This window comes from Bos javanicus, chromosome 27 (genome assembly GCF_032452875.1).
Source record: "Bos javanicus breed banteng chromosome 27, ARS-OSU_banteng_1.0, whole genome shotgun sequence".
Classification (NCBI taxonomy): Eukaryota; Metazoa; Chordata; class Mammalia; order Artiodactyla; family Bovidae; genus Bos; species Bos javanicus.
In genome coordinates, this window is record NC_083894.1 from 19,892,072 (window position 1) to 19,905,911 (window position 13,840).

Consider the following 13,840-nt stretch of genomic DNA (forward strand, 5'->3'; position numbering starts at 1 on the left):
GGCTTCAGCTGATGAAGTGATGCAATCAGACCCACCGTTTGAGGCTTTTTCTCCTTCCAATAGTTGTCGTGACATCAAAGAGACTGCGAGATTTGTACTGCTGCTCACTTGGTAGGAAGGGGAAGAATGCGTTTCCTTGATGATTATTATCTTCTTCTCAGGGTTATTGATATTACCAGAATAGATTCTGAATAACAGAAATGAAACGTTGTTTTGCATTCTGCCCCTATATAGCCCTGTCTGTGAGCAAGAGCGGCAGGAGATTTCATCAGAAACTGAACTCCGGGACCAAGTTCACGTGTGATGTGGGTCCTTTTATAGAGCTCATTGATTGAATGTTAACTTCCTTTCAAAATAAGTTTATCTATGTATTTGGCTGCACTGGGTCTTTGCTGCTGTGAGGGCTTTTCTCTAGTTTCAGAGAGCGGAGGCTGCCCTCTAGTCTCACTGTGGTGGCTTCTCTTGCTGCGGAGCCACAGGCCCTGGGACACGCAGGCTTCGGTGGTCGCAGTTCCCGGGCCCTGGCGCACAGGCTCCTCAGTTGCAGTGCACGGGCTCCATTGCTCCACAGCATGTGGGAGCCTCCTGGATCAGGGATTGAACCTCTGTCCCCTACACTGGCAGGCAGATTCTCTACCACTGAGTCACCAGGGAAGCCCTTGAATGTTAACGTTGGTTTCTAAGTTCTTACCCGAAACTATTTTGTGGCATTCCCACCTCCCAGTGAAAAAACCCTTTCAGTTATGTAGCAATTGTAACTGAGTTAAATATGAAGTGCTTTTCACAGAGCCTTTCCTTACTTCACTCAGTATGACACTCTATGGATCCATCCGTGTTGCTGCAAATGGCATGATTTCATTCTTTTTAATGGCTGAGTAGTATTCCATTATATATGGAAAGTGCTTTTTCACAGAACACACCTGGCTCCAAGGTTCCCGTGAAATATTTCTCTCTGCCCAGAGTTAATGTTGCAGGTCTCAGCCCCACTGTCCTTTTCATCTGATACTTTTTCCCCCCTCACCTCCTTACTTTATGACATGATGGCTAATTCATCCTGGAAGTAAAGAAATGTAAGTTAAAACCTCAAAACACCATTTTGAATTATAGTTTTAAAATTAAAAATCAAAAAGTTAAATTTATTTACAAATTTAAATTGGAGAAGGAAATGGCAACCCACTTGCAGTATTCTTGCCTGGAGAATCCCCATGAACAGAGGAACCTGGGAGGCTATAGTCTATGAGGTTGCAAAGAGTGGGACACGACTGAAGCGACTTAGCATACATGCACTGCTTCCTTACGGGTGGCTTTTCTTAATTCCTTTATTCAAGAGATGTGAAGTAAGCAGAATTTCAGAGGCAGAGAAGCACATGCCCTTGTGGTATGGTTGGTGTCCACTGAGCACAAGTTCATCAAACATAATTTAATAAACCACATGCCGGGCCGGGCGGGTGTTTTCTCAGCAAAGTTGTTTGATAGAGATACAAGCCTCAGCCTGACAGCGATCAGATGGGCGTGGGGTCAGAGCACGGGGACAGAGGCCCGGTGCCCAGTCAGCAGTCGGGACAGGACTACAGTGAAGGGCTGTTTGTAAGAGTCACTGGAAACAAGCGGGATCTTTATAGCAGGCCCCAAGTGGTAACCGCTTTTGTCATTTGCTCTGCAATTGGGGGCAGTGACGACGGAGAGTTTTGTGGTGAAATCAGCTGGCCCCAGAGACATCTGATCTGTGCTTCTCTGTGAAGCCCGATTATTCGGAACCTTTGTTGGGAATGAAGGGACTATTGAAAGCAGGGAACTTGGAGTGCGTCCCAGGAGGCACCGCTGCAGGGGTACTGTGGGCTCATGACCCCTGCTCTGGTGGCCCCACCAGGGGGTCTCGGGGGCACTGAAATCTAGAAGGGAGCAATCCCCCAACACACCTGGCTCCAAGGTTCCCATGAAATATTTCTCTGCTCAGGATTAACGGTGCAGCTCTCAGCCTACTGTCCTTTTCATCTGATACTTTTTCCCCTCACCACCTTACTTTATGAGATGATGGCTAATTCATCCTGGAAGACATGGTAGAGTTCAAACTTTCATACTCAAATTTTTCATATTTAAGTATTTTCTGTAGTATTGCCTGCAAGTTTATGCTATGAAGTTCTACCATATATGAGCTAATAAAAAACTATAATGGTTGATCTTTTTTTCAGTTCTCTATCTTCTGACTTTCCCCCAGTATTAACCTCCTGAGATTACTAACCGATTAGATGAGAAGCAGCCAGTAAGACGTGGATGAAAAACCTGGTCATTGTCCCTCGGACTTGCCCACTGAGGTTTGCAGAAAGTGTTCTGTTAGAGCAACCGGGCTCTGCGTCAGGCTCCACTGGTTATCAACTCATGGTTATTTGGCAGAAAGAAATCCGTCAAAAGAGTGTGACCTTTGCTCTCTGTGTTGTAAGAGGATGTATAATGTGGCCGTGAGAGCGCTGGATGGTGGTGCCTGGTTTAGACAGTAAGACCACAAGCACCGAGGCAGAGAGGAAAGAACACGACCCTTTGGGGGGGTGTGCATTGTGACCAGGATTCCTGCTCAGGGATTCCCTGGCTGAGTGACCGGGGATGACTTAGTAAACCTCTATAAGCCACACTTGCCAGTCTGAAAATTGGGAGCGAACACACCCTGTATGGTGGACAATGGATGTAGAAGAACCCAGCACAGTACCTGTTTATGGTAAATACTTCATCACTAGGAGCTACGTCATTATCTCAGACACTCATCTGTACAGCAGTTACTGAGAGTCTTCTTTATGCTGGGTATTGCAGAGAAAAAATGTTTCCTTTAGTAATACAAAGTGACTTTTGATGTAGGGCAAAAGTTATGGTGGGAAGAGAAGATAATGCTTGCTTACAAGTGATCTCCCTGAGAGCTATCCTTGGGTGAGTCATATGGTGGGATGTTTTAATTGGATGTCAAAGCCAAAGACTTTGCCTCTGGGTGACTTTAGCAAAGGAAAGGACAAGAGAAAACAGATTTAATGAGAGAATGACTATTTTTAATGCTAATTATGCGTTACCTTGATGTTCCCTGGGACAATTCAGATTAAACATTTTCACCTTAGGAATTATCATTTCTGTTTTGTTCATCTTGACAGCTAGTTTGATAACTAAAACATTTACAAAAGGAACACTTGGAGAAGAAAGTGTCTCCCATAAAACTAAAGATAGACATGATTCATATTAGGGAGTAGGCGAGCAGTTTTTCCATAAGGCTGTGATTGAGATTAGGCAATTCAGTCTCTGCTTGCCAGTGACAATGTGGTTTCAGACTCAGTGAGCATGTTGGTCCTGGCAGCTTTATGGAAAGATTCTCCACTCGTTATGTCCCCAGCTACACATGCTGCTTTTTTCACCACTTCTGTTATTTGCTGCCAACATCTTAATCTTAAGTGATTCGTGGCCATCTCTCCAGCATCTGTCACTAATATCTTATATCTACCCATCTTCCCTGCTCTCAGGGCCCTTCCTTTTTCCAAACTAGACTTCTCTATTTCCATCTGCCTTACATTTCCTATTTAGTCTTTGTCATTCCTTAAACCCCACCTGCAGCTGAGTCCCGAATTGAGGCGGCCCATTTACTTTTCAGTTTGAGGCGGCCCATTTACTTTTCAATTTTAGATCTTAGAGACAAGAAAGACCATTCTACAGGGCTGGTCCCCACCCAGCTGCTCTGGAGAAAGAAATGAGCTTCATGTAGGAAATGGCAAAGGAAGATCACCAGAGGTTAATTTTATCCCCAATAAATTTCCTGTTTCCTCAGGTGCCCTAATAATCTGTCTTTTCTTTTTACATGTTGTTTTTATGCTTGTGGGGTATGTATAGTTACGCTGTTCTGTAGAAGACCAATGTCACTAGACCTGGACAGTAAACTCCCTGTTAGTAAGCCACAGTTCTCTGTGATCTGGGCCGATGCCTGCCTCTGAGGTCAACTGAAATGAACTTTGTTCAGCAAAACGGTTTGTCATTATTGGTTTGGGTTTGGCAACAAGGGTGAATGGATCAGTATTTCTGCCTTATCCTGAGTTTATCCAAACAAACCCACCAGTTTCACATGTGAAAATTCAGGCGCTAACTGTTGGAGTCTTGAGTGTACCCCCATCTGACCATGTGTATTAATCACCTGCGGGCTGAATGCTTTCAAGAAGCACCCCTCAGCATCTGACGGCGAGCACGCTCTCAGTGAAAAAAAAAATGCATGAAAGCCGGCGTGGCTGTTTCACTGAACATCCCGTTTAGATGTAACTAAAAGCAGACATGTTAAACAGGGAGCCGTCCTCAGTGTGGAGGGAAGCAGCAGCTGGCCCCCTGGCCGCGAGCTCGGTGAGGAGGCGACCTGGGCATCCTCTCCCGGGGCGCCTTTCAGGGCCTTGTTCTCTGAGCCGGCCGGTCCCCTCTTGCCTGTTGGCATAGGCCGCTCCCTTAGCTGGAAAGCCCGGTATGTTTATTTTTAAACGTACTGTCATTTCCACACCTGGTGGGAAGAGAACGCGCAAGGGATCATTTGTTCTTGGACTGAGCTTCAGAGTTTGGACACCAGGACATCCCTCCCGTTCCGTGGACTTTTTGAAATGAAGGCGGATGCCAGCTAGTCTTGAGCGCTTTCAAACCCTCAGAAAGTCGAGCTGGTTCAGTGAAACAAACCAACGTTTGCCAGTCAGCGTTATCTGTGGAAGATTTAAAGGTCTCAGTGGGTCCTGAGAATACGTGGTGGAATGTGTGTATTTTAGGATGGAGTTGAACGCTCTGGGTCACGGCCAGGGCTGGACAGAAGGACCAAACGGCAGGCGCCCGCGGGAGGGGCTGCAGCGCAGAGGGTGTGGGGATGTCCGTGCGCCACGCGGAGGGCGCACGCGGTACTGCCGCCGGCCCCATCCTCAGGTCTGACAGATGGGCTTCCTGCCCGCCTGACTCAATTTCTCACCAGGGCCGCACAGGTTTTTCAGTTGCAGCAGTTTCAGTGCCTGTCTTCAAGCTGCGTACATAATCCCCCAAGGTCATGGGGAAGGTTTTCTCAGGGGCGCCGTGGCAGGATTGTCTTATGGTATCAACTTCTGCACGTGCTCCTGTCTTAGAGATGCTCCTCGGCCCAGGTGTGAGCCAGCCCTCCTTTCCCATCTCCCCTAACCGACTGCCCCTTTGCCACCTTGCAAAAGGCAAACAGCTTCAAGCTTATTGTGGTGCATTATTCCACGGTGCATGAGAGGGTGCATGCTAAGTCGCTTCAGTCTTATCCGACTCTGCGACCCTATGGACTGTAGCCCGCCAGGCTCCTCTGTCCATGGGATTCTCCATGCGAGAATACTGGGGTGGGTTGCATGCCTTCCTGCAGGGGATCTTCCTGACCCAGGGATCGAACCCGTGTCTTTTACATCTACTGCATTGGAAGGTGGATTCTTTATCACTAGTGCCACCTGGGAGGCTCCATGGTGCATGAATGGGCACACAGTTTTAAAAATCATTGGAGAGCCGTGTATGCAAAAACTTTTGAAAACTGCAAATCAGGTTAATCTTACTTGAACAACCTGAATTGCTGCTGGTGGAGATGGGGCAGCACCATGGTGTCAGACAAAGGGACAGTGCCTTGAATCAGAGTGAAGCCCATTTCTCCTGCTTGGTGTCTAGCTCAGGGCAGGCTTTTGGCAGGAAGAATTCAGAATCTTGGCTGAAGATATTAATAATACTGTTTTCTTATGAAGCGTTTTTTTTTTTTTTTTTTTTTGCTGGGTATCTTCGTGTTATTTCATCATCGCTGCCATCTGTGACTCAATTTAACTGTTACACTTGTGTTTTTTGTGTGTGGTTCTTATGTTGCGGGAAATATGAGTAAACGTTCTGTTATCTGGCATATTTGAGGGAAGGGCATCTGATAAACGGTTAACAGTTAATATGTATTACAAATGCACAATGCTTTTAAAGACCACAAATTTAAATCTGGTTTAAAGCTGGAAGGGCACTTAGATATAATTTAGTACACTTTGCCTATTTTAAATAAGAAACCAAAGCCCAAGAAAATAAACTTGATGCCCATTATTTAATTTTCCTTGATTAATTTATAGGATTCCTCAAAAGAGCTTTATAGGTATGAACCCTGTGAACTTTGGAATGTCATATTTATGTTGTAGTCAGAACACCGAGCCCTAAAGCTTTTTCATGCTTCATGTTAACTAAAAGAGCAGCTCTTGAGAGGAAACTGCCTGTGATGATATTATAGAGGTGTTTACACACCTGCCTTAGTTTTGTAAAACACAGGTATCTTTGGAATCCTGGATTATCTTCATTTTCAATCAAAGGTAAAACCCCTAACTTGAAGCTCTAGGTGTTCAGAAGTCTCATACTTAAATTCATATCCTTTACTCCCTTTGAGGGGGGGGGTGTTGCTAGCAGGAGGAGTTTGATAATTTCCATTTAAGACTTTTAGGACAGTTCTTGGTGATAGACTTCTAGTTGGGAAGGTGCTGGAGTTCATTATATAAGTCTTTTCCTCCAGAGCACAGGTACTCAAGTGCTCCTTGGTGGTTCACTTTAAATATGTTGGCTGGAAGAATAAATCTCTTACGTTTACTATGGCAACATTCAATGATTTTTATGAATATTAGAGTTTAAACTTTACAAATATAATACTTCTAAACAGATGCAATGTCCCCTGTGAACAAAGAACACAGAGAAGGCTTACTTGGAACTGGTTCAGTAGAATGACATTTAGCAAGCTTGGGCATTTTATCTTGACTCTTCCAGAAAATGGCTACAATGGAATCATTAACAAACTACCTGTAAATATGATCACATGTACAGTGAAAGACTGCCTGTATTTTGCTTCTGTAACACAGTTTATCTTGCAGTGTGTGAACTTAAATCTCCCTCCATGAGTGACTTTCTGTGGGGACTGGAGAACTCTGGCTGGTTGAGGCACATTAAGGCCATCATGGATGCAGGAATCTTCATTGCAAAGGTATGCGATCGCAGAGAACAGACTGGGGCAGAGCAGCCAGTGCACTGTGATACCAGACATGAACTCCCCCGTCCTAAGCTGGATGATACCTGGCTTGGGGAGCTGGCTTTGCAGACCTCCATGAAATCTGCCCTTTGAAGATGGGATTTTATGAAGGATGGGATGATGTTCAGTTGATAGTGTATCATCAAGGCAATCAACTGGCAAAATACTTTCAGAGCAATCTGAAAGTAGTCTTCAATTATGCTTGGTTCTGGGTGGAGCAAAGAATTTTTAAAAAATTATTAATGATGTTTAATTTTCTTATCTTCATTTGAGCAGGAACAATAGTCAGTTTGCTTTCAGAAATTAGGAAGTAGAGAAAAGAAAAAGGGAAATAACCATTCACGTTAGAATTACTTCTTGTCCTTTTACATTTTGTAAAAAGAAAAATCAGTATTGGACAATGAATGAATGAAACATTATGACTAATTCAGGCACTAAAAAAACCTACAAAGATGAAAGTTTAAGTTATTCCCCCCCCAAAAAAAGTTATCCCAAAGCCTACCACCTAGGAAAAAAACCTTCATTAATATGGATGAACATTATTGTACACATCTTTCTGTATATAGGTAAGATAAACATAAATATTTTTATAAAATTGGGACTGTATTAGTTTAAAAGCATAAATTTACTTTGCATTTAATGGATAAAAAAGAAACTGAAGTAAACTGGGAGGAATTATTGAGCTTTCACTATAAATGTTTTCCACCATAGAAATAGTATTTCCTAAAAGATACTTCTAAGGATAAGAATAGAGATTATTAACAATAAATTAACAAATGTTTTTTTTAAAAAATTGGAATATAATTGCTTTACAATGTTGGGTTAGTTTCTGCTGTACAACAGAGGAAAGCATTTTCTATGTGAGTCACCAGAGTGACCCAGGCTCCAGGCTCCCATCTTAGCAAACAGCTCCCCATTTTTCAGTAATGGCATAAACAAACATCATGTTCCTGAACCTGGTAGGTAGATTCCGTTCTGCCAGAGGAAGATTTTGCTGTAACTTTCATACAAGCTATTTTTGAATGCATTGTTTTGTTTCGTGGTGTTTTTTTAAATAAATCCCCCTCAGATTTATTACCTGAAGACAAGCATATCTTTTCTGATGCCACGGTATGCTCCCCTTTATTAGGTAATACATTATTTATCAAATATTTATTCAGTGCCAGGCACTTTTACTTGGCTTTTATTATCTCTAACTTCACTGTTTCAGTTTATAATTTTTGTCTTTTCCTTTTTGAGAATGATTGTGGCCAGCAGCAGCTCCAGAATTTCAATTGGAAAGGCTTAAGGTGGAAGCCGGGCGGGGCCCAGAGGGGTAGAAGGTAGGCTAGGAGACATTTGTACAGGAAGCCTGCTTGTACGAAGTTCAGAAGCTGGGCTCCTGGCTCCCGGATAGGAGGGAAGGGAAGTAATGCTTTGGTGACAAGCCCAAACTGCTCCTTGGCTCCGCCCTAACTAGATGGGTATGTGCATACTCAATAAATGCAGGAACAGGTTTGGGTACTGATTTTTTCTTTTTTGCCTGGAAATCTTTTTTTGATTCTTTGAGTACAAAACTGAACCTAATCCTGATCATTTTTGCTGTTGATTGCCATCCTTTGTGACTCTTTGCTGATGCTGCTTTTCAGGCAGTTTCTGAGGAAGGGGCCAGTGTGCTTGTGCACTGCTCTGATGGCTGGGACAGGACCGCTCAGGTGTGCTCGGTGGCCAGCCTCCTTCTGGAACCTCACTACCGGACTCTGAAGGGCTTCATGGTGAGTGCGGCTGCCTGGCCACTGTCCCGTGCACACTGTGCCTCGGCAGAATGGACTTCTGGCAACTGTTAGCAACTCTTCTTTCCTCCTCATCGATGTTATTTTTCTGTTAGAAGATCAGCAAGATTAATTAAAGGGGGAAAGGTGAAATAAGCTTGGAATAAGATGAATTTCTGGAATTTGGGAGCCAATTCAAATCAATGCTATTAAAAGTGAATTTGGGGGCAAATATATACATTCAGCAGTTTGTAAAATAGTTTCTTACATCATTTGTATTATATATGTTTCAAGTTTGCTATATATTTTCAAGTCTGAGGTAACACAGGACTATAAAACAGAAAACACTTTTCAGAAAAAATATTTGGAGGAAAAAAGCTATAGGAAAAAGTGTTTTCACTTACTGCTTTTGTATTTCAAATAATCCTTCACAATTGTGGTCAGTGTTTTGGGGTTCTTTCCTGAAATTGTGAGTACATTCTCTCCTAGATCTAGCACTTTTTAGGTATGCATCAGAACTTGATCAGATCAGATCAGTCGCTCAATCGTGTCCGACTCTTTGCGACCCCATGAATCGCAGCACGCCAGGCCTCCCTGTCCATCACTAACTCCCAGAGTTCACTGAGACTCACGTCCATCAAGTCAGCGATGCCATCCAGCCATCTCATCCTCTGTCGTCCCCTTCTCCTCCTGCCCCCAATCCCTCCCAGCATCCCAGAACTTGATGCATTGCTTCGATTGCAAGGCATCTGTATTATTTGTGTAGGTGTCTGGAAGGGTGAAGCTTTGGCTAAGCTGGGGCCATTTTCTTAGAATGACTACAGGGACTTCCTAGTGGCTGGGAGCTTATCTGGTTCCTGCCTTTTAAAAAATTTTTTTCGACTGATATTTAAAACTTTATTTACTTTTGGCTGCAATGGGTCTTTATTGCTGAGGGGTCGGTCTCCTTTACCCCATCCTTCACCACTGGCTCTTTTTGATTCCCTCCCATTAAATTTATAGGTTGTCAAGGCAAAATTTAAACCAATTTTTTTTTTTTTGAAGAAAAGAGCTCTGGCTGTTTTACAGAATTGGTAATATTGATGGTATTATCCTATATTATTATTTTTTAAATTCCAGGCAATTTGAGAGTATAAACTTGTGCTACATCTCTGACTCCACAGCAGGGCTGAAACTTTCAATATGCTCCAAACCCTCCTCATTTTAGAATTCTTCTAAAGTATATTAAAGATCACTGGAAAACATTCCTTAGTCTCTTATAAAGAGGTTGGTATTTGATATACTGTTAGGCAGCATGGAGTATTGACTGAAAGTTGGACTTGATAGGCTGTGATGGTTTCTGGAGCTAAGTTACCAGGTGGCATTGACCACTTTCTAAGTGTGATCTTGGATGAGTTACCTCCTTGTTTCTCCCTCTGTAAAATGATAGTGATAGTAACACCTCCTCCCCGTCACCCCCGTGAATGAGATGGTACATGAAGCGATATGAACAGTGCTGTCAACAGCATTCTGGGTGATGGCAGTACATTTTCCCATGTCTACTCCCGTGTATTTCTCCTACTGAAGACCTTCAGCTTTGCCCTCTGATGTGCACCTGTGTATGGGTAGATAGTGTTCATTCATTTGCAGGTTACCAAGGGTAGTGAATTATGCTCCAAGAACTTTTGAATCCTTCAGAATTACTGGTCTGGTCTCTTACTTTCCCTCATTTGCTTCTCTCCATGATATTTATATTTTCTTATATAGGTATTAATTGAAAAGGACTGGATTTCCTTTGGTCATAAGTTTACTCACAGGTAAGAAGTGTTTTAAAATCTTGTGACTTTAAATTGTGAATTTAAGGTTGAGAATAAAAAAAATTGTTTCTGAATTTCTCAATTGAGTGGGGAATAATAGCCTGTTTTCAAAACTGCCTTGTGTATCTTATTCAGAAAGTTAAATTTTTGTTATATATGTTATAAATTTTTGTTATATACCACAGATAAAGAAGTTCTAACTTGAGAACTCTTGGTATTTACTGAGCAGCTGCTGCTGCTGCTGCTAAGTTGCTTCAGTCGTGTCCGACTCTGTGTGACCCCATAGACGGCAGCCCACCAGGCTCCCCTGTCCCTGGGATTCTCCAGGCAAGAACACTGGAGTGGGTTGCCATTTCCTTCTGAGCAGAACTGATGTTAAATTTTTCCATATGAGACAGAGAAGTTGGTTCATTCATTGACCTAGAAAGGATAGGCTCTCTCTTCCTTTCACATGTATTTACTAGATTATTCCATTTTTCGAAGTGCAAATGTTCCCTGTAAGCTACACATTGTGAAATGCCTGTAGAATAGTTTCTCTTTGATCTTCTGCACTGGGAATTAAATTAGGCTCATCCTACGGCATTTGTGTCAGGTGAGGTCTGTGCCAGTTTGTCTCTGAGGAGCTAAGGTGGGACAGCAGCCTGGGCTTTTGAGTCCAACATATCAAGCCTCAAATCCAGGCTGTGGCATTTACTGTGTGGCTGAGGGCGTCAGTGTTCTCTGAGGTCTCCTACCTGTGAAAAGGGGAGCCTTTCCCTATTCCCTGGGGTTATGGCAAGGCTTTTAAAACTGTGTATGGGATTAGCCTACTAGCCCATCTGAGGGCTTTCAATAAACAGAAGCCACTGGCCTCCTTTGGTTAGTGTGGATAGTAATGCCTGACGGGTGCTGTGCCGTCTTTAATCCCTGAATGTTATTAATACAGGTTGTAGCTGGTATGGTCTCATCTTTGGGGCTAAAATTTATATTTTAGGCAGCATGCTGATAGAGACTTTGATACACATTTTTGATTGGTCGAATGTTTTCTTAAAATAAATTCTAAATTTATAGAGCTGCTCATATTTGTTTTTGTAGTTTTTGCATTTAGCATTAGTTTAGCATTTATTGTGGTTTCCTGGATTTCTATTTCTATATTTTTCCAGGAAAGCACAATGATTTGACTTTACAAATGAGAAAATTAACAGGCAGCCTTAAGATCACATTGTTATTTTCAGTTTGGGGGGTTCTACTGTCTGCTAGGCACCTAGGACCTCTCAGAGAGAGGATCTGGGGCAGGAAGAACATGAAAGTGGCTGATAAGTGTGTTTTATGAGGGAAGAACCTATTGGACAACCCCTTTATAAAGTTAACAAAGGTGAATAGGACTAAACCCTTTGAAGGTTTCCACTTTCTAATGTTTCCACCCTTGGAAAAACTACTAAACCAATCCTTGCTCATCTTTATTCCTCAAGTTGATTATCCATCGCTTGAAAGATGAGGTTCTATATTGTTATTCTGATTTGATGGCACCCAAATCACCCTTCTGGATTCTTTCTAAAATTCACAAAACAGTGTAGAAGGACTGGGCAGCTGTTTAAAAATCTACACAAACAACAGGAAGCAGATTCTGATGTACTCTTGAAAACAACAAAAGGGGAGATATAAAGGTATGAGGGAATCTGAAGTCACATGGAAATAAATTATTGACAAGTTTTAACACAGCTTTAAAAATGGAAACTTGGGGAATCACAGTTTTTTAAAGTTGTTTTTCTTCCTAATAAAACCATGCAGAAGTGAGAAACTCTCAAGTGGCTTAGGCATTTTTTCCCTCTCCCCCATGGGTCACTAATTAAAGTGGAAGACTTAATTCAAGTTTTGGATGTTCTTTTAAAATCAGAATGAAAGATTGTTGCTTTTCCCTGTAAAGACTCCTGGAATTTTATCTCCAGCACTAACATTTTTCTTTTATAATTATAACATAAATATGTCCCTTCTCTGTCCAGACTTTTTAAATTGTAATGCCAAGAAAAACTTTATAAGTTATTTTTCCCACTTCTTTTGCGTTCCAGTTTATAAGATAAGATCTGCTTAGGAACTAGGGTTGCTTTTATGATTGTTTTTGCTTTTATAGCTTTCTAATTAAGGAAGAAAAAAAAAAAACCTTGCTGTAAAATCTCTAATACTTTGTTTTACAGATACGGCAACCTAGATGGTGATCCCAGAGAAATCTCTCCAGTTATAGACCAGTTCCTTGAGTGCGTCTGGCAGTTAATGGAACAGTTTCCCTGTGCCTTTGAGTTCAATGAGAGGTTTTTGATTCACATTCAACATCACATCTATTCCTGCCAGTTTGGGAACTTCCTATGTAATAGCCAGAAGGAGAGACAAGAACTCAAGTAAGTGTTTTGATGTTTAATTTTTATGTAAAGATTTTGTGACTGAGAGTTTCAGATGGTCTTTCACAATTTTTAAGACTGTTTTAGTTATACATCTTCACTCACAGAGTAACGATTTTCCTGACATCACTTTAGAGGTTTAAGGCCATCAGCTGACAAAGATAGGCACAAGTCCATTTTGCCTAGTTCCTGCCTAATGTCCACAGGTAGGTAAACTTCACACACTGATATGGAAAGGAAGCTTCTTGAGAGTCAGGGAAAGTGATTTTTGCATTGAAAAGGAAAAAGTTACATAGCTTTGGTGGATATATTCTCATAATAGTTGCAAAATATAGTAGTCTCTCCTTATCCATGGTTCCACTTTCCACAATTTCAGTTATCTGAGGCCAGCTGTGGTCCAAGATTAGATGGAAGATTCCAGAAAAAAATAATTCGTAAGTTTTAGATTGTGGGCCTTTCTGAGTAGCATGATGAAATCTCGCACTCTCCCACTCTATCCTGCATGGGATGGCCTGTTACTTAGTAGCTGTCTCAGTTATCACAATGCTTGTGTTCCAGCAACCCTAAAGTTCAAGAGTAGCGATGCTAGCAATTCACATATTTTTTATTATGCTTAATTTATTTTATGATAGGCAGGTATGTATAGGAAAACACTGTATATACAGGGTTCACTACTATCCATAATTTCAGGCAACTACTTGGAGTCTTGGAACAAATACCTCATGGATAAGGGTGGACTGCTATACTGCTTTAACTGAGAGGGGAAAAAATAGATGAAATGTGGACTTTTGAAAAAGTCAAAAGCTTAACAGCTAAGTGACTTAAGAATTGCAAATGAAAGAACATTTTTGAAATTTTTATAAAAAAATTAATGTGGTATATAGA

The 13,840-nt window shown here is 41.9% G+C and overlaps 2 protein-coding genes across 8 annotated transcripts in view; one reads left to right on the forward strand and one right to left on the reverse strand.

The window, feature by feature from the left end:
- Positions 1–13,840, forward strand: part of MTMR7 (myotubularin related protein 7) — a 128,465-nt gene that overhangs the window by 81,625 nt on the left and 33,000 nt on the right. For 3 of the 4 annotated variants that reach the window (XM_061404316.1, XM_061404317.1, XM_061404315.1), the window contains exons 8-11: positions 6,867–6,988; positions 8,662–8,787; positions 10,531–10,580; positions 12,755–12,955. In XM_061404316.1, the coding sequence (XP_061260300.1) occupies positions 6,867–6,988; positions 8,662–8,787; positions 10,531–10,580; positions 12,755–12,955 (499 nt within the window). The remainder of the gene's footprint in view (positions 1–6,866; positions 6,989–8,661; positions 8,788–10,530; positions 10,581–12,754; positions 12,956–13,840) is intronic. The other variant, XM_061404313.1, reaches the window with a different exon arrangement.
- VPS37A (VPS37A subunit of ESCRT-I) overlaps positions 7,825–13,840 on the reverse strand; it is a 48,727-nt gene continuing 42,711 nt past the window's right edge. For all 4 annotated transcript variants that reach the window (XM_061404321.1, XM_061404320.1, XM_061404319.1 and 1 more), the window contains exon 13: positions 7,825–8,893. The gene's annotated coding sequence lies outside the window, so the exon portion shown is untranslated. The remainder of the gene's footprint in view (positions 8,894–13,840) is intronic.